Below are 20,276 nucleotides of genomic sequence, written 5' to 3'. Positions count from 1 at the left end.
ATACATTTCAGTCAACATATTAGTAATATTCAAAAATCTTTCAAAATTTCTCATTTGTAAAAAATCATTGGCGCGATCAAAACAAAAACGTTCGGCCAATCCGCCCCCCCCCCCTTATCTCTCATGCTTTGAGATGACTCAACTGAGGACTGATTTGAGCTTTCAAATTGTGGAGAATCCGTTGAAGGTTTTTGTCTGTTCAAATTTCGAGAAAATGTAATGCTCAAACCTTCCCCCCGCGAATGGCGGTTGTCCAAACGGCCTGTGTGGCTTGCAAAGTATCATTATCCTAGTGTATGCCTCTTTCGACAGACCATTTTCACAAGGTATTGTGGTGCCAAAACGCCGTATTCAAATGGAATGGACCTGTATTCTAGCGTTAACCATCGTCCCCTGGAAATCATGAAGCTTATTTTACTAAGGGAGCCAGCTACGAGGACATTGAGTTTGATCTCCTCAAAGGCGAACGTTTACTAAGTTAGTTTATTTTAAAATTATTTACTGCAATGCAGTTTTAGTTGCCAACTCAGGAACAAACAAGTTGTTTTAATAAAACATTGTGCCAATTCCAGGTAACTTACAAGAATATTTCTTTCCCCAACTTCGTTAAAGAAACCGTAAAACCGTGCTTCAATTATTCAACTTAAACTCAAAAGCCAGGAGGATATTTGTGTGATTTACTTGACTAAACGCGTTTCCTAATGTACTTAGCAAGCCATAACAGACATTTTGGACACCAACAACCTTGCAAAGACGGACGTTTGATCAACGAAGTCGCTTTATCCAACAAGCAGTGAAAAGAACCGATAGTTCACGAGATCTCCTGTTTCTTCTGTAGCTACACAGGGCCAGAAAAAGCAATGCTGGATAAAAAGCGGACTTCAATGACTTGTTTTACGAGAGGCAATCTAGAATAATGAGACGACAAGATCCACACACGCCGTTTGTTTGCAAAAATATATTTTTATCCAGGAAATCTTCAGATCTTTTACAAATAGATAAATTCATGGAATTTAACAGGCAATTCTTAATTTAGACAGTCCACGAATGTCGGAATTCGCAAAACTAACTGTAAGACGGTTCGGGCTTCAGAGGCTCAACTCAATCTATACTTATGAATCTTTCGGGAGCCGAAGACGATGCACTGAATATTTAGCGAACATGCATTCATCCAACTGACCTATATTAGATGGACTGAGCGCTCTAATATATAGGTCAGTGATTCATCCCTATCAATGCTTACTGGACGTAAGCCTTTGAACTCAACTGGGTTTTTTCTCTACCTATTTCATTCTAAGGCATAAGCTATTTACCAAAATACTTGGTTGGATTATAATCAAATCGATATTCTACGTAAAGAATGCGTCTGCTCAGGTCGGAGATCTTTCTTCACTCCAGCAGATAATTGAACCAATAAACGTTCAAAAGTGCCAAAAGTCTCGTAGCCATTAAATTATGAAGAATTGGACTTGGTACATCCTTCTGCTCCCGTGAAATTCATCACAATGATGAATAATTTCGGTACAATATCACACAGGGAACATGCAGTCGCTCCCTTTATTTACCCCCCTGGGTAACGCTAGGATATATGGCGACACATGGCCAGAGCCCTTTACTTTAAAGCCCTTTTAGGGATCCGATACCCCGCAATCTCCGCAACCTCATTGCGTCCTCCTGTATCCCTACACATCACCCTGTTCTAAACTGTCGCTACGCCTTGCGCCCCCGCTACGCCTCGTGCTCCTGGTGGGTCTGGGTGCGACCGAGCCTTGAGAGTCTGCACTAGTTTCGCTCGGCGGTTTTGCGGACGTAGAAGCTTGTGAGCCCGCGCTAGGCTTGGTCTGCGGTTTGATCTTAGAGCTTGCGTTAGGTTTGTCCGGCGGTTTCTTAGAACTAGCACTTCCTGCCCGTTCTTTCCTAGAATTAGTAGATTTATTCTTAGATTTCTTAACCTGTCGTGATTCTTCAGTGGTGTAGGTGATCTCCAGATTCTCGTCCAAGTCCTCTGCGACGGCGCGCCGCTCTTTTTCGTCTTTCAACGATTGTATATGTTCCAATTCCCAGTCCTTTTTAGAGAGCTGAAGCTTCTTCTATACGAATGGAAATAAATGCATGTCAATAAATGTGAAGTGACAGAGATTTTTTCAGGTCCATTCAATACTTTAATATACAAAAATAGCCGGCTGCCGCAGTCAAAATAATATATTATGTATTACTCAAGGCATTAAAACCCCGTTAACACTATACTAGATTCACATGGTCAGGACACCAGTTTAAGTTGTGTTACGGTATCACTGTCCCCAGAACTTTTTCATTTAGCAGATCATGTTAAAGCAATATGTGTTATCATTACACTACATCTGACATGGCTAGTTTTGATATCGTGACCATGCGAATCCGGTATGGTATAAACAGGGCCTAAGAAAACTATTCAACTAAGCTTTCTTGTTGCCAAAGAAACAAGTCTCTAGGTAGAAAACAAACTTCATATTTCAATATTACCTGGTCAATATCCAGCTCTTCCTCAGTAGCAAAGGTTTGCGTGGATTCGAAGAAATGTACGGCATATCTTTCCACACCAGAGAGCTAAAAAATAAATAGAATGATCAACTCCGAATCTCCTACCGTACTGTATTGCGATTAGAATTTCAGAGATCGATCTTGAACCGTACCTGACTTTCTAACTCTCTGAGCTCCTCTTCAACTTTAGAGATGCCTTGACCATTCTAAAATAGAACAAGTCATATATTTAGACCAAGTAACTTCAAGCTGGCATTTTAGCTAATAAGCGCTCAGAACGTTTTTGCTGGAAATCGAAATCAATTCTGCAGTATTTAATCGATTATATCTTTTGTTATTCTTTATGAAACTACTTGAAATTTTGTGATTATGTTTAGTTATAAGAACTATAGCTTTGACATAAATTTAAAACCGAGATAAAGAATCCTTCGAGAGTTATTAAGTTGTTCTAACCGAAAAATGGATTTTTATTTGAAAACTAGCCCCAACTTGAAACTATTCTCATTCCCGTAGTATCGATTACATCTGCTCAGAGCTTTCAAATCGTCACATTTACATCAGAAACACGGACCGAAAGCAAATCATCATCGCAGAACACAACGCAGTCGTTTCCACTCACACCATGCACCGGTAGTCATTCGACAGGAAAGCACACGTTTGCACCAGGGGCAAGAGCATTGCACCGGCATCGCAAAAGCGTAGGTTCGATTCCTGCCGAAGGACCTATAGTTGACTCATTTTTCCATCAACTGTTCCTGGCTTGAATTTGAAGTGTGTATAACAATACCACTCGAAATTAAGACCCTCTAAACCTCTAGTACATTTTGCATAGTTAAATCCTAGTTAACACAGAGATACACAACTCTGAGAGTGGCCAATTCTGTCCCTAACTACAGTTAAAAGTTAACTACTCTTTTATACGACTGGCCCCAGGAATTCAAAAATGTTCAGCGCTTTTCATATAAAGAACTTACGGCAGAGTTTTCATCATCAAGCGGAATACTTTCATTAAACTCCGCCAGCTCGGCGTCCTGTTCAGCCTTGAGAAGCGACGCTGCCTTCACATCCTGCTCGTCCTCAGCTTTCATTAAAGCCTGGAAAAAAACAAAATGCCCGTGTCAAAAAAAAGCCAGGAACTTTTTTTGACGAGAAGTGGCAGAAGTTATTAAAAGGCAGAACCCATATCGCGAACACACCTCTTCAAAAGCGTTCTGAGATTTGGGATTTTTCTTCCCAGCATTCTGTTCTTCTTTGCTTTTATCCGCGGAGACAATTTCTTGGAAATCTGTACCGGACTCGTCGATGGAGAACAAATCGCGAACGGTGCTCTGAAAATACAACATCGTCTTAATAAAACCTGCCGCCCGGAAAGAATATTTTCTGCTCCCAAACCACAAACCTTACCTCCCGTAAGACAGTGGTGGTAAAGTTACCACCCTCGATAGCAATTTCACCCAACAGTCTCTTCTGATGAGCTTTCTTCAATATGTTCTCCTCGATCGTCTTTTCGCTGATCAGTCGGTAAATATGAACGTCCCGAGTCTGCCCTATCCTGTGACAGCGGTCTTGCGCCTGCGCGTCCATGGTCGGATTCCAGTCACTGTCGTAAAAGATCACCGTGTCTGCCCCGGTGAGGTTCACCCCCACTCCACCGCTACGCGTCGACAAGATGAAACAGAAGATCTTCTTGTCGTTGTTAAATCGCTCCATTAAAACCTGAAATAAACGGAGTCGGATCTTTTTAGATGCCGTTGTTCGTGTACTTATGAAATCAACGATTGAACAGATACATAGGGTTGAATTCTGTTGATGATTTGCTGTGTTTTTCTGGCATAAAATTAAAGAAACCCTTAGGGTGAAATTTTTACTTCAATCTTGTCCCAACCTGTCCCTTGTAATCCCTTCTTCCCAGCTCTAATCCCCTTATCATTCTACTTTGTTGGATAACACAGAGTTACTTGTGAGGCAGACATGGTCGCTTTTTTATATGTGACTTATGTTTATATGTGAATTTTACATACATTCTCGAATGAGCCCAAGTGTGACCTAATCTTTATCACGCCGTGAAATTGAAAATTGTGTATACATATAGGATGAGAAGATTAATGTTACGTGCGCTCGGGCAAAGCGGCAATTATTGTGTCCAGAATTCAGAAATGACTGGCCTCTCTGGTTCGCATATGACAGTTTTACACGGAAACCTAAAGTTTAATACGATATTCCCAAACACTAGAGATTTATTTATTCATATTGAAGTCAACTGTCTGTGACTGATATCAAAACATTGTTATGAATAAACCCACACAGCAAGCAAGCAAGCAAGCACGCATAACAAACATTTTTTAAGGTCCTGTATCAAATCACAATTAATAGAAATAGGGTCAAATGAATACGTTCCTTGTGTTACACTAAATAAGCCAACCTGTCAATTTTGCCCGATATTTTTCGATTGATTTGCACTAGCACGTCACATAATAATAGAGTAATTATAATTTTCTTCGGAAACGAAAATGGACGTTTTTAGTTTCTTTTCCGTCGGATCGCACGTTGCACTTTGCAAGATTCAAGTACCCAAAACAATGGGCTCACGTGAAAACTGCGGCCTGGGAAAATCCCGGGAACACGTGAGCACTATCGCATGCTCGCGTGAGGTATGTTAAATATTTCCTGCAGAAGTACCGACAGTTTACGCCTTTCGACTTTAGAAAAGTCCTTTCCTTAATATGCTAGGCAAATCATCGATTTTATGAATATCAAGATATATTTTTGAATATCCAAGCTTTATCTATTGTTAACTGGATTGCTTGGTTGGTTATGCAAGACGGGAAGAGGAATGGCGAAATTGAAAGTCTTATAGAGTTAAGTGGTAATATCGAGGATAATATCATATAACTCGCCAGTATGCATCACTTGAACGTGAACCGAATATAGCATTATACTGCGAAGTCGATCATTGTTGATAACACCAAATTGTGTCATACATGTATTTGAAAAAACAGATCTAGAAGTTCTTTATATGTGTTCAAAGCATGTAATGTTTCTCAAACCCCAGCAGAGACTAAGTGACATATTTTTCGGGTGAAATTCGAAATGTTGATTATATTATCCACGGTTGTAACATTCACAACATATTTCAATATTTTGACAGTTGGTTTCGTCAGACCACCAACCAATCATAATACGTGTTTCAAAAATTGCAACATAACGTCCCGATAATTTTAGCCGTAATTTGAGCCGGCAATGACATTGCACAAAATCGATTGCATATAATTCCCACAGCCCACCAATGAACGCACGAATAATAGATTAGCATATCTAAATATATATCATCGACATCTAATTTATGCAAACGTAGTAATTTATGGCATAATTTAACCCACATCGGAAGATACTAAAGGTCGGTTCGAAAGCGAGGGACGGCAAAACAGAGACGGTGATTCAGAGTGTAACAAAGTCGGAAGAACAGTTTCTCAAATCTTTCTTTTTTTTATAAAATGGTTCTTATCGCAGCAGTGTTGGTCGGAGTCGTCTCGGTGGGCGCATTAGTATCGGGAGTCGTTTCTGGAAGCGTACAAATCGTGAAATCGGTCGAGGAAGAGAACAGACGTTCTAGACCGAATTCTAGACGGAACTCGGACAGCAGTTTGGACGAGATCTCGGACGCAAGTTCGAGAACGGAATCTCTTTTGTTGAAAAAGTACACCGACGTGTACTAATTTATGATCTAGCGGAAATCAACTAAATACAAAACCACAACAGACTCTATGATGATCTGTGTCTGTTCGGGGTTGTACTTCCAGCCAAGCGATGTTTTGGAAAAATGCCCCATATGCATTGGGGAACTCGAGAATGTGTCCTATCATATGCTCGCAGAGTTTAAATGCGCGCCAGGTCCATGTTCTAACGCGTCTTTAAAATTTATAACCATTTCAAACAATTATAGCACTGTGTTGCATGTTATGCCTATTTAGTTTAAAAAAATTCAAAGTGACAGCAAGTCAAACAGATGTTTAGATAGACTTTACATATGCTGTATCACAAACAGTATTAAGCAGGAACCGATCATTTTTCTCCGGTATCGGCTAAGTAATAGAAAATTGAAATATTTTCTAGCAAATAAGTGCATTTAATATCTTTTCAATTTCAAGTTGGAAATTTTACGGAACTTTTTCCCGCTCTTTATAACGACCGTTTCTGGTTAAGTAAGGCGCGTTTGCTACTTCTGCCTATTAAGAATTGTTTTTAAAATCCTTTTTAGACGCGATAGTGGAATAAAAAACATTGACTCTGCACAAAAAAACATACTCAATTCTAAAATTGCTTGGCGGTTTTTCGAAACATTGTTTGGCTGGAAACAGTATTCTAAAGAATAGGAGATTAGTGAAATGGCGTCACATATTTAACGATGTCGTGACTCGTATTAACACTAAAGAAAAAATTTAAAGAGAACAAGAAACACTTGATGTAACTTTGCTTCAAGCCATTAGAAAACGGGCGCTGTATAGCGGATATTTGTGGCGTTTTATCCAGCTCTGTTAGCCGGTTCAACTGGCTTAACTGGTTATTATATACCAGCGAACTCACAGACTGAATTTTTGGTCGAAATCGCCAACAAGAATGACGAGTTTGTCAGGTTACCGCACGTACACAAGAACTTGGTTGGAAATTGTTTGCGGTTTGGCAGACATCATTTGGGACTTGACTTGAAATTTGAATGATAACCACTTGATGTTGTGAGATGTTTGTATAAACGCAAAAGTTCACGTGAAGTGATAGGATTGGAAAATTCCGAACACGCGTTGGAAAAGTACAATTTAAGCAAGGTCGGAAGTGTTGAAAAATTCATAAAGACATGACGTCCGCAAAGACCCCCAGCTGTCACGCGCATTCTGATTGGTTAATACGAGACAGTGAGAACAATCATGACTAGACACATTCATAGAGAGATAGCTATTAATAGGGATTTGGAATTAAATGAAATGATGAATATTTATTAAACAAATTTGTAAATAGGCTAAAAATATGTATGTATAAAAGAGTAGATATCAAATATATTATTTTCGAATTCGAAAGTGTGGTATATTTTTCAAAAAATAATTGGTTTTTGGAAGAAGTGAGATTTGAGATTTTCATTGAACAGTTTGAATACGGATTATATGGCTGGCATGCAGGGATGTCGGCTTTTGCTTGATCTGTTTTGATCTGTTATGATGAGTCATTGAATGGATGGCCTATAGATTGTACCAGATTATTCGGTTCCAGATTATACGATTAACTGCCCTAATCGGCATTATCGCGTCGTAATCTCATTACCCGGCGGGTGATTATATGACATTCATGATTGACAATGGTCACTTTGTTTCAGTTGGATGTGGACTCTCGAGAACAAGTAAGATTCGAAAGAGTTTGTATCCTATAGTGTACCCTTCTGATTCCAAGTGACCACTGTCTATCCGAATTAAACCATCGCCATATATACACGAAGTATAATTAATACTTGATATATATTTTTGAGGGTTTTTCCGCGCAGAAAAATAACATCGACGGCACCACTGCGATAAGAACCGAGTTATTAAAGCTAATTAAACTAGGTTTCATCCGACCTATGTATGATACAGGCCTTTTGAACTGCCGTTCAAACTCCCTCCCAGTTCCTCCCCCTCCCCTCCCTCCCAGTCCCTCCCTCAACCTACCTGTCGTTGTTCCACACGCGTGGTGCCATCCAGACGGAGATAAAGGTAACCATGATGGTTGAGAAATCGTTCCAAAACGTTCAACATTTTAGTCATCTGGGTGAAGATCAGGACTCTATATTAAAACAAAAACTCCGTATTTTCAGCAATTTGACCGATGGTAAAATTGATGTAAACCAAAGGGGACTATTTATATCATTGTCTGACTGGCGTGCCTAATACCTGGTTTCCATTTAATCATGAGTATCGTGAACATGTCAAGGTGGTTGATGTGATTGAGAATATTTCTATGAGTGTGCAGTCAACAATGACCGATTTAAATACAGAAATAAAGACATATTTTACATCCGGACTATTTTTCATCGGCGAAAATGACTTGTTCCCGACAAATTACAAACTAAATGGAAACCAGGCGAGTGAACTCTAATAAATAACTGAAACGATACCTCTTCATTGCTTTTGTGAAGCCAAAATTCGCGGGACTTTATATAATTTATTAATACCTCCCAGAAAAACAACGAGGAGGTATCGCTCCAGTTATTTATTAGAGTTCACTGGACCAGGCATCGCCAGGCTGACCGGTATCTTTCGTGAAGACACGGAGGCGTGAGACGCATTAAAAACAAACCTGTGTTTTTCATCTTTCAGTTTCCTCAGCAAGAGATCTAACGTTTGAAGCTTTCCTGGAAAGAAAAGAGGCGCACGATTTAGATACGCGCTTAATACAAATCGCGCTCTTTTACCAAACCACACGTTTTACCCACTCAGAGCTTTCAAATCTTCAAACAAATGTCAGAAACACGGACCGAAAGCAAATCATCATAGCGGGACAAAACAGATCGAAATACACAATGTATCCTGCTTTTTAAGAAGGAGACTCATCCATTTTTAGGATAAGTCTCCTTCGCCAAAAGAGAAAGCAATCTAGACCAAATTCTGTGGGTGTTGAAATGCTATTTTGGTTGGTTTAAAACTACGTGTAGCTATTACTGAACTTATGAATAATGTTTAAATGCACTTCTTACCACAGTCGTATTGTATTAGACGGACTTCAGGAAACTGCAGCAGTTGGCCGCGAATGATCGGATGTAAGATGTCCATCTTGTCGGAGAGTTCGGATTGCAAGCGTTCCTCCATGTGTCTCTGTCTCGTGAGGTGCGAGGGCGGTGGGTGACTAGTATGCATGTGTATGCGCTGTGACGATACGGCCGGGATGGTGAACACAAACCTGCAGGGAGGAGGGGGAGAAATTATCAAGCTTTGTCTCAAGACTTGCTCGAAACTCAACCATGAGTTCACTGAACTTAACACAACCGGCACAGGGGTCCCAGAAACACTCAGAGCTTTCAAATCGTCAAACAGAACGTCGGAACACGGACCGAAAGCAACTCATCATCGTGTTAGGGATGTTAAAAATTAGAGTGGCGACTTTCACCCGCGTTTCACCGCCACAAAAGTGCATGTGGGGGAGGGCTCATACGATTTTCTAGGGAGGGAGGGGGCTCCTATCTGTAATTGTATACTGAATCCAATAAATTCAACATTAAATCCACAACTTTAACCAACCTTTTAACAATCTCCGTCATCTCATCGATGCGTTCTTGCGGGGATTTGGTCATCGTCTGAAGCGTTTCGCATATCGAAGGTCTATGGCTTGAGGTCTTGCTCCAAGATTGCTCCATGGGATTTCTTAGAACCGTCACGGAGCGCAGCAAATCTTGGCCGTACACGGGTTGAGCCGTGCAGCGCCGTTCGTTTACGGCCGCCAGGAAACGGAGCTTGTCTTGACGTGCGTGGAAACGCTTTTCTTCGAGACGAGGCTGCAAGGAGAGAACAGCTTGTCAATGATCGTCTTATTAGTAACAATTCCCTGTTTACTAAAATCACAATCAGAAACTTACCAGCATGAATGGTGACGTGCCCAAACTGAGCCCTTTGTTAGGCGCACTTTCAGCGGCTTTCTCCACAAGTAATTTCTTCTGTTCCAGAATGGCCGCAGAGTTTACCCCCACATGACCGTTCATGCTTCCGTACGCTCGAACCTCGCCCGTGTTCAGACTCCTCGAGGCTTTCAACAAAGTCCTGGTATTGTACGATAAATTATCCATCTGTTTCACTTCTCCGGTAACCTGTCCGACAGGGGTCGAAAACCCACCATCCCGCATTTCAGCGAACATTGACGTCCCCAGGGGGGTAGCGTAGGGATCCGCGGCACCCTCCGATGAGTTGAAAGCATTGTAGTAATCTTGTTCAGAGGGAGGGGTGTACTTGTGTCCGGCGTACCCGGGGCAGAGTGTCTCAGGTTCAGGGTAGGTGTTCCCCCTTCCTTTTGCGGTATCAGTGCCGCTGAGCTTCTGAAAACTAGGCGGTCCTGGTGGGTTGTCATGATTGAACACGTGACCGTTTTGCGACTGCGCACTGTGTTCAAACTTCACGGGAAAGAGTAAAGGGGTTTCTGGAACCGCATAGCTGTCGATTTCTGTGATCAATGCCTGAGGCGTTTGTAACTGTCGGACGCGATGGCTCGCAAAGGCGCTCAACGTAAACTCGAGTTGGGTAAGCAAAAAGTTCATACTTTGAAGGCTGATTGTGTTCAGCGGATTCTGATCTAAGGCCGTGAGGACCAGAGAGGCAGTAGTGTAGACTATCCCAGTCATCTTCAACGAGGTCACTGTCGGTCGGGGCTCAAAAAGATCTGGATGGTTGCAGACCTAAATGAACGATGTTCAAATGCAGGTTGAGACGTATAGTTGTCAAAAAGAACTGCGAGTTTAAATGAACATACGGTCGGATACCATCTTCAAAATGGGACAAACCTTTCTCAACTGCATCAAAATGTTGATAACACTTAGCAAATGACCGCTTTCAAGCGTTTCTTTAGTCCTTGTATAAGAAAAAACAAAATATTAGCAAAGCTTTTATATTTTGAACATTTTCCCGCCAAAATGTCCGACATGTAAAAAATTTCTTGTTGATAAACGCTTGCGTTCATGTCAAATCTATATCAAAACGTTCTCGCAAATGAAAAAGACTGCATTTTACTTGCATGTCGCTCCTGACAGGATCCACTAGAACTACAAAAGATCTAATGGGTTTTTAAAGAGCGTTTTTAATTTTTGGCTATCTGATACGAGTTGATGAAATAGAGATCTTTCAAAAACCCTTGCCTCGACAGAATAGCCATATGGTTTTTCAGCAAAAAGCCGTCGGCACGATGACGAGTACTCACGAGACCCTACGAGAACCTACCTGGTTTGAGACATGAAATCATCGTACAGAACTCGCTGACGTTTCGACAACCGACATCGGATCACGTGCTCGTATTTCTGAGGCATTTGTTTCTCGACTTCGGATTTTAAACGTCGCAATAGGAACGGTCTCAGCACCTGAATTGCAAAGCAAGAACACGAACAATGAGAGTGTTTTAACCGTTGCAGTATAATAAATACCACAAGGAATTCAATCACTTGCGCTGAAATTGCCAATTTAATAAACAGGGGTTTTAAACGAAGATTTTTATGGAGGCCGTGTTCATAATCTTGAGCATCAGAAATAATTAAAATTGAATAAGTATGTACAAGAGGCGTGCAAAACGAACTGCGGGTTTAATGGCCTAGAGATTGAAAGACCATTATATTTTTAACGAAATACTCCATTTAAGCTGAATGTCTTTTTTTCATAAATATTTTCAGGATCGACAAAAATCATATTTTCTAACGTTTTAAAACGAACATTGGTTCAGAGGCACATAAACTACACACTCGGGATTAAAAATTAACCCATGCAGGGTTAGCGCTAACGAGCTGCAGTGGCTAGCTTACACACAGACCTGCCTTGTATTGAAGTGTGCCGCTGGCTCACCTTGTGAAGTCGCTTCACGAGATTTTCATTGTACTCGCTGCTGCCCTCGATCATACCGGACAGCGGGTTCGAGAACCAATCTTTGAAGTCTTTGTGAGACTCGAAGAGATGAGGCATTAGGAAATGCATCAAAGACCAGAGCTCCATCAAGTTGTTCTGCAAAGGCGTGCCAGTCAATAAGAGACGATGCTCCGTGTTGAAATTTAGAAGGTACTGCCATCGTTGCGATTTGAAATTTTTGATGTTCTGAGCCTAGAGACATAACAACAAGAAAATGTATGTTAAACTGATCTCAAAAAAATGACTGGATGGTGCCACTTCTGCCGCCACGAAGGTCTTGAAATAAGACCTCGTATTGATCTCAAGATAAAATCTGGATGCTGCTTCTGCCAAGTACTGATTTTGAATGAAGTAAGGGCAGAATGCACACCCTATGATACTGATCTTATTATGAAGGGTGGATGGTGTTTAACGGTCATGGAACTTATCTTACAATACGAGCTAGATAGCTACTAAGATAGTGCGTGCCCTGAAGAACTGATCTTAAAATAAGGACTGGATGGTGCGCGCACAAATGTACTGATCTAAAGTTAACTTTTTACATTAGAACGTAGAGTCGGTTATAAAGAGTACAGGTAAAGGTCACGTAAGCATCAATTGTACCTCGTCTAAGATCAAGTACTTCCATTTCTTCCTGCGAAACGATTGGTGATCTTGAACAACGAGCTTGTACGACGTGATGCAAACATGAAACGCATTTGGCTTGGTCCAACCCTGAGAACAGAATACAGGAAACATAAAACTACAGAAATTCCTTCAGTTCCATGCACATTTCGCCTCTCTTAACCTCACCACATCGTGTGTTGCTCCTGACAGGATCCATCAGAATCATAAGAGATTTCTAATGGGTTTTAAAAGAGCATCTTGTTTTTTGGCTATCAGATAAGGCTTGATGGAAACGAGTTCTCCCAAAAGCCTAGCCTCGATGAAATAGCCGAAGTAAAAAAGCGCGGTTGTTCCTACATCCTTGCATTCACGTAATGTATGTTTGTTTCTATGACTGTGCATACTCCTGTTCAAAAGACTTACTGTACGTACCCCGAAATGCCTGGTTTCAATTAAGTCGTAAGTGTCGTGGAAATGTCAAGGTGGCTGATGTGATAGAATATGTGACCGATTTGAATATAGAAATAAAGACACATTTACAACCGGACAATTTCTTATCGGTGAAAATGACTCGTTTCAATAATCACGATAAACCAGGCATAATTTTGATTATATAGACCATTAGATGACCTGAAATTTATTAGGCCCAGAAAGAGGGTACCAACCTCGGTACAAAAAGTTGTAAAACTGCAAAGTTTGAAGGCGAAATGTCGTAAAATGCGAAAAACATACGGCCTGGCGAAGTTTAATAAGGATATTATTATTATGTCAACCATACCGTTCTTTTAATTTTCCGTTCTTTCTGACTGCCATAGTAGGTCAAGATCTTGAACCCCGGGCACCATTTCTTAAATTCCATCTCCCAGTTTAACATGACGCTCGTCGGCACGACGATCAGGTGCGGTCCCCAGCAGCCTCGTTCGCATGCAAGGTGCGCGAGCACCGCGATGGTCATGATCGTCTTGCCGAGACCCATCTCATCCGCCAGAATACCGTTCAGCCGTTTCTCGAACATCGTGACCAGCCAGTCGAGACCAATGTACTGGTACTCACGCAAGGTACCACCACGTAATAAGAATGGTATTGGTGTCTTCACCTACAGAAAGAAGACGCAGCATACAGTCAGATCACTCAGATGCATAGTTAGTTCTTGGACTCTAAGCACCTTAACCATTGAGATCACCAACCTCCGTTGTTTCTAACGTGTAACCAGTTGGCTGTAGGCTTTCTGCCGTGGCTGCGGCGTCGTTGAGTTCCTGATTAGGACTTTCAGACTGAAAAAAGGATCGCATAGATGTGTAGTTAGGTTGGTGACTGTTATTTTGCCCTAAGTGCTGTTCTCCACTGTCGCGTTTTTTGACGAAAATGGAAAGCAGCCCCAACTCCACAGCTGGGTATAAGGATAACATGCTGGTTTGGAGAGACTATCATCAAAAACTAAACATTCTTACAATACAATGATTGATTGTGTGTGTGTGTTTGGAATCAGGCGAACTAACATTGTCATGGTGTTACTCTGGGTAATTGGTCCAATTGCTCTACAAGCCGTACTACCATGTCAACGACCACAAAAGTACGGTACGGTGTAAATATTTTAGGGATTTTTTTACAACTTCTAGCGATGCTTACGTGAGTGTTAGTTGCTGGCGTCGTCTCCTGGTCGTTATCACTTTGTAATAGACACTCCATACCTTCCTCCTCAGACTCACTTGAATCTAAACGAACACAAACTCAGAGGTCAAACATGGCTTATATTTTCCACCCAATAAAATAAGCTGAGGTGTAGTTTCCCTCTTGTTCACGACCTTTGTCAACGGAACTTCAATCATCTAACCTTCTTGAGAGCTTTCTTCACTCTCTTCACCCCTCCATATCTCATCAGGATCCTCACGATCCTCGGCTGTCCCGCAAACGTATTTTTTAAGAAGTTCCTCGATTGGTAACTCGCCTGAATGGAGAATAATCGACGATTATCATATATCGCTAGTTCGACCGTAGATATCACGGAATTAGTCAGATCGCCTATATAACCTTGTAAGCCAGGGGCCTGTTGTTCAAAAGCCGGTTATCTTAAACCTGGGTTCAAGCAAATCTTAACATGAATTTTTTTAATCGCTTGTTTACAAAGTTGAATGTCTTTTTTCATAAATATTTTCAGGATCGATAGAAATCATATTTTCTAACGTTTTAAAACGAACATTGGTTTCAGAGGCACATAAACTACACACTCGGGATTAAAAATTAACCCGGGGTTAGCGCTAACCTACAGTAGCTTTGAACAACTGGCCCCTGGTTTACAAAATTCGCGAAATAACTAGAAAGACCCACTCAGAGCTTTCAAATCTTCAAACAAATGTCAGAAACACGGACCGAAAGCAAATCATCATAGCGGGACAAAATATAGAGCCTACACCAAGTACCTTCTTGCTCAAGCTGCGATATTTCCTCGGCATGATCTTCTGTGTTCTCCATCTTTTCTTCTTCATCTAAGGTTCCTTCATCGTCGGCAACAACCATCGTATCGCGCAGTACAAACTCGTCATCACCGTCGCTACAATAGCGAGTTTTACCATGAGGACGTGAACGACGAAGAACACGTGAGAATGGCGAATAAATGGCGTGGCATGCCCATATATAGACGCATGACGTCGGTTATGTATTCGCCATTTTTTCTCAGTGTTTTCACGTCGTCTTTGACGTTCTCGCCCCATGCTTTACATAGGGAACATCTTCCTAATATTTTAGCATCAAATGTGGTAGAACAACTGCCTAAAATAGACAAAACACTTCTCGACGTTTCGACCTTAGGAGAGTTAGTATGGAGAGTTAGTTTTCATACTAACTTTCGTGACGAAGGCCCTCAGCTCGAAACGCCGAGGAGTGTTTTGTCTATTTTAGGCAGTTGTTGTACTACATTTGATGCTAAGTTGTTTGAAGACGCTGCCACGCTGCTTCCTGGTTATATTGGAACTTATCTTATGTTTACTCGTCAGTACGCCAGACGTTTTAGCGCAAAAGGACGGCAAAAACATCGGACAAAATATGTTTACAATTGTTTGTAATTTGTTTACAATTAATTCTTACGTGACTTCATCGTCAGCAATTGCTTCTCCACCCTCCTGAGACGTCGATGGTACATCCCCGTCCTGACACGAACTTCCTTCAGCCCTTAAAAGCAAAAGAAAGTCGACTACTTAGATTGAAAGCAGCCTTGGAGGACTGTTTATAACATCTACCTCCTTGTACCACCAGATTTTCTACAGTATATTGACTATATTCGTTCAAACTTACTTGTCTTTATCGTCAGCCTTGTCTTCATCGCCTTCCTTCTCGGAGTCCGACTTATGTTCCGTGAACATTTCAAGCGGCAAACTTTCAAGCAGATCATCAATGGGGATTTCGCTCTCCCGTTGCAATGCAGAGATTTCATCTTCAGCACTCATGAACTCCTGTCAAAGTTTAAAAGGAAATGCGGGACTCATAAACAATTGTAATACAGTACGATTTTAGTTGAAAACGTGTGCTGAAATATGATGGCAACTTTCTAAAGCTGCTAATAATATGTCAATTAGGACCTTAATTGGCTCTTATAGGTGGGGAGTGGGTCAAATTAATAGTTTGAAAACTGTTTCAAACTGTTTATCAAAGTCTTTGATTTTGTCTGAAGAAGATTGACTTTTCAAAATATTGTAACAAACTGGGGGGTGGGTGACCCCCTCACACTTAAGGGGTGAGTCCCCCTCCCAGCTGGCAATGCCTCCTGTGATACAGCCCTGATGGTCCTCCTATAACACAATGACTACAATCTTTTCACAACCTTAATTTAAACAGCCATGTGAGATTGCAAATACCTTGGTCTCGTAGGATTCTTCAACGTCTATTGTTTGTTCATCATCGCTCTCGTCTGTGATATCCAGATCACTTTCATCACCTAGAACAGGTTTTTCACTTTATTATGTGTTTACTTATTTCACCTCACAACACAGAAGTTACTGAATCAATCTCCTGTAACTATTCAGTTTACTTATAGTTCAGTGGGCCCAACATCATCCTCAACAAATGCTGAATGTGACATTGTTGAACATCTTGTACCCCCCCCCCCACTACCACAAACCTACAATTTACCCCAGGGACCGGTTTTATCAAGCCTGTTTAGCTTAAACGGTGGATAAGTTCAAAATAGAAAGCAAGTCTATCATTTTATTCAACAGACAAAATATATCTTTTTAACCTTAATACAATGATACTGTTTACAACTATATACTTAGTGCATAAAATTCAAGTTGACTCATTCAAGAGAGATGTAAGAGTGTTATTTAATTTTGACTTATCCACTGTTTAAGCTAAATGGGCTTGATACAGACGGCCCAGCCCCACACAGTCAAGCTACCTAAATAGTGGATCCTATATGGATGCATTATAATCTTAAGAAAATGTTGCTCCTGACAGGATTCACTCAGGTTTAAAAAAGATCCTGAACGAGTTTTTAAGAAGCATGTTGCTCTTGGCTACCTGAAATGACCCGAATAACAAAAATGCCACAGGTCTTGGATTAAGCAGCCTTTGGAACCAAACCTCCACATGAAAATGATTTACATAAATCCCCCCCCCCATCCTCATTATACCCCCTAAACACACACGCTACCCACCTGTATCCTGTCTTGAGGACATGGGAGAAGACGCTGCAGTCGAAGATGCCACAGAGCTGGCAACGCTGCTGGATGGTTTAGACTCCTTCAAGCTTTCCGCAAGCCATGACGAGTATTTCTCTGTTTGCCCGACAATGAAATTCAAATGAACATCAAGCGCTTTCTTTCGCTTCTCTTCAATTCGGCTCTGAACCTTGTATTGCACAACCTAGTTCGAATGAGAACCGTTACTTCCTGAGTCAAATAAAGTTTAAACTTCACCACACCTTGGTTTGTTTTTCAAGAGATACTTTAACAATCATGTTTTTACTTTTTACAGCAGCTATATATGAAGGGTCACCTAATAATAAGCATGGTAAGCAAGGCCCTAGCCTTGAAGATGCTTATTAGTTTAAAGAGGGATAACAGTTACTTCTGTGCATCGGTTCTACTTATGACAACCGGTAGTCTACTTGTTTCGAAACTACTCAAATTTTACATGTTTCGCACATCTCTGAACACAAACTCTCTCTCATATTCAATTAAAAGTATAGCAAACTAAAAGTGCGTCAAATGTTTTGATATTTTTGGAAATATATGGATTCAAAATGTAAGCAAAGTGTTTGTTTACATCACAGACTGTACCACACCTTTAATCGGGAAAGTGAATGTTTCAATGCTATGTAAACCTGAATATATGAATATAAACCCCTCCCATCAATTAAGCTTTCTAGCAACCATCCTTATGGCATGTAAGTGGTTACAAAAACAGCCTTAGATCAACAAGGAACGGCATAGTTTTCCTTAATACCTTCTCAATGTTCAGCCAAAACTGACGGACTTCTTTTGCAATGCTGCTTGCAATCTTCTGCAGTTTCACAGTCGACTCTTTCTCTGCTTTGACCTCTTTTGTTTTAATTTCTTGATGGTATCTCAAAACAGCTTTGCTAAGCTAAAAACATATCATTGAGCAGTCATATATTATTCTTTATCAACTCTTTGCACTAGACCCTCACACAAAGAAAGGCCTCAAAGGAAACATTTGAGGTCACAACAAACCTCACACAAAGTATTATGACAAAAAAGCCCCAAAAAGCTATTTTCAGAAAAACAAAAATACCTTTCTGGCAACACCTTTTTTCCATCGTCTTTCTTGAGCAAAATCTGTCGCTAGCCATGCCATCTCTTCCAAGACATAATCCCAATGTGACTTATTGCGTCCAGGCTCTTGCACTTTTGGCAACCGCTTTGCAGACCACAGTCCCTCTTTCCTCAGTTCTGAAACCTGCTTCAGAATGTCTGCTTCACGCTTGGCTTCAAGCACTATATCTTCTTTCGAGTTGTTAAATGCGAGCGCCCTAGCATTCGCTAGATCATCCTGTGCACTACTTTGAGTATTCCTCCTATTTCGCTGAGTGTTCAAAGCTGCACCGAAATTAGCATCCTTGGACATAAAAAGTTTAGAACTTGCAAGGTCTATATGGCCCCCAATAGGATTATTAGGAGCACGAGCCGTGGCATGAAGACTCTGAGATCGTTGAGCATTTCGAAACTCCATGCCTCTTGCAGAAATCATCTTCCCCTGTTGGGTATTTGCCGGGAGATTTCCAGGATAGAACTTATGCTGTAGAGCAATGTAATCATTGCCGATGTTCTGAACCTGAGCATTCTCCATCGGACTTGAGGTTACATAGAAATCAATGTCATCTTCGAGTTTATGCGTGGCCTGGAAATTAATCCATTGCTGGGTTGGTTTGCGTCTCCAGTGGTGAAAATCGACAAGGTTTCCACCATGCTGTAGAAAGAACAGCTCCTGTAAGCTGTGCTGGTATCGTTTTTTCACAATTTCTATGTTTTGATAAAAGTATTCAACCACTTTCCGCCTTAGTTCTTTGACCTCTTCACTGGCATTTCCAGGGATAGCTATGTTTTGGGACATACCAGGATATGCAGGGGATCTCAACATCGGTGGGGGATATGGTGAGCTTGTAGGGGTATAACCTTCGTGGCCCATTTCTGTTGCCTTTGATGGAGAGAAGTCAATCTTCAGGCCAGGATTGCGTCTTGTCCCACCCTTCACTTGCGGGGTACGTTTTGGTATATTTGGAGTGGGATAAGGTGGTACAGTTGGCATTTGCTGAGATAAAACACCTACAGGATAACTAGGAAGTTGGTGTGTGGCACCAGTGGATGAGGTTATGGGTTGCTCCTCAGAATAGCTGGGTCGTCGGCCATGGTAATATGGTGAATACTGGTAGTGCATCTGTAAAGCAGGATCCATAACGTTCCGAGTGCTCACAGGAGAAACACGGTGTTGATCTCCTTGATACATTGGGTGCGTGGGTGATCGTAGGGGATATCGGGGGATACTGGTTGTGCCCATGGGTGGCGTTGTACAAGATGGTGTAACAGGACCTGGCAATGTGGGGGTACCAGTAAAAATTGGACTTGTGGGTGGAAAATGTTCTGGACGAGGTGACTGCATGTGGGCCTGCATATGCTGTTCCTGGTGCATGGGGTCAAAGTTATATGGTGTACCTCCTGGACCAACACCACGGCCCATTCCAGGCTGGTGGGCCATAATCCCAGTAAATATAGCAAAATTCAATTGTTAAACAACACCCAAAGTAATGCCAATAATCTTTTTGAATAGTTCACACAGGATAAAACACCAGAAGTATGTTTTAGCGCTGAATATCCGCAATTAACAAGTAAAAAATTATAGTTTTCTGACATTATAAGCCAAAAGAACGGCATATAAACATTATTCCTGGCACGTTATCGAGCATTCCATCCAGAATCTGCAATTCCAAACTAAAAACAATAACAAAATAATAATGAACGCTTTATACCGATGCGATATTTTCAATATGACAGGTCCGCCATGATGGATTTTCCAACTATGCAA

The 20,276-nt window shown here is 41.2% G+C and overlaps 1 protein-coding gene and 4 non-coding genes across 6 annotated transcripts in view; all 5 read right to left on the bottom strand.

Moving 5' to 3' along the window:
• LOC114520399 (helicase domino-like) overlaps positions 1-20,276 on the bottom strand; it is a 29,002-nt gene that overhangs the window by 8,526 nt on the left and 200 nt on the right. For both annotated transcript variants that reach the window (XM_028540647.1, XM_028540648.1), the window contains exons 2-27: positions 18,489-20,182; positions 18,180-18,320; positions 17,390-17,597; positions 16,592-16,671; positions 16,032-16,189; positions 15,825-15,908; positions 15,161-15,291; positions 14,575-14,688; positions 14,370-14,455; positions 13,928-14,014; positions 13,519-13,836; positions 12,738-12,848; positions 12,075-12,326; positions 11,463-11,599; positions 11,030-11,096; positions 10,115-10,924; positions 9,780-10,033; positions 9,239-9,441; positions 8,842-8,896; positions 8,214-8,328; positions 3,925-4,236; positions 3,717-3,848; positions 3,495-3,614; positions 2,673-2,726; positions 2,503-2,586; positions 1,953-2,090 (exon numbers count right to left, since the gene is read on the bottom strand). In XM_028540647.1, coding sequence (XP_028396448.1) covers positions 1,953-2,090; positions 2,503-2,586; positions 2,673-2,726; positions 3,495-3,614; positions 3,717-3,848; positions 3,925-4,236; positions 8,214-8,328; positions 8,842-8,896; positions 9,239-9,441; positions 9,780-10,033; positions 10,115-10,924; positions 11,030-11,096; positions 11,463-11,599; positions 12,075-12,326; positions 12,738-12,848; positions 13,519-13,836; positions 13,928-14,014; positions 14,370-14,455; positions 14,575-14,688; positions 15,161-15,291; positions 15,825-15,908; positions 16,032-16,189; positions 16,592-16,671; positions 17,390-17,597; positions 18,180-18,320; positions 18,489-19,949 — 5,712 coding nt within the window. In that variant the 5' untranslated portion in view covers positions 19,950-20,182. The remainder of the gene's footprint in view (positions 1-1,952; positions 2,091-2,502; positions 2,587-2,672; positions 2,727-3,494; positions 3,615-3,716; positions 3,849-3,924; positions 4,237-8,213; positions 8,329-8,841; positions 8,897-9,238; positions 9,442-9,779; positions 10,034-10,114; positions 10,925-11,029; positions 11,097-11,462; positions 11,600-12,074; positions 12,327-12,737; positions 12,849-13,518; positions 13,837-13,927; positions 14,015-14,369; positions 14,456-14,574; positions 14,689-15,160; positions 15,292-15,824; positions 15,909-16,031; positions 16,190-16,591; positions 16,672-17,389; positions 17,598-18,179; positions 18,321-18,488; positions 20,183-20,276) is intronic.
• On the bottom strand, positions 3,046-3,113 carry LOC114520768. Its single transcript, XR_003686722.1, has one exon. It is a non-coding gene; the product is annotated as a small nucleolar RNA SNORD18 (small nucleolar RNA).
• Positions 8,974-9,041, bottom strand: LOC114520767. The gene has a single exon (XR_003686721.1). It is a non-coding gene; the product is annotated as a small nucleolar RNA SNORD18 (small nucleolar RNA).
• LOC114520765 lies at positions 11,258-11,376 on the bottom strand. The gene has a single exon (XR_003686719.1). It is a non-coding gene; the product is annotated as a small nucleolar RNA SNORA26 (small nucleolar RNA).
• LOC114520766 lies at positions 15,065-15,132 on the bottom strand. The gene has a single exon (XR_003686720.1). It is a non-coding gene; the product is annotated as a small nucleolar RNA SNORD18 (small nucleolar RNA).

The sequence above is a fragment of the Dendronephthya gigantea genome, unplaced genomic scaffold (assembly GCF_004324835.1).
Source record: "Dendronephthya gigantea isolate DGI-Jeju-01 unplaced genomic scaffold, DenGig_1.0 000016F, whole genome shotgun sequence".
NCBI classification, from domain to species: domain Eukaryota; kingdom Metazoa; phylum Cnidaria; class Anthozoa; order Malacalcyonacea; family Nephtheidae; genus Dendronephthya; species Dendronephthya gigantea.
The sequence above is the reverse complement of the archived record's forward strand: the minus strand, read 5'-3'. Positions and strand labels throughout refer to the sequence as shown.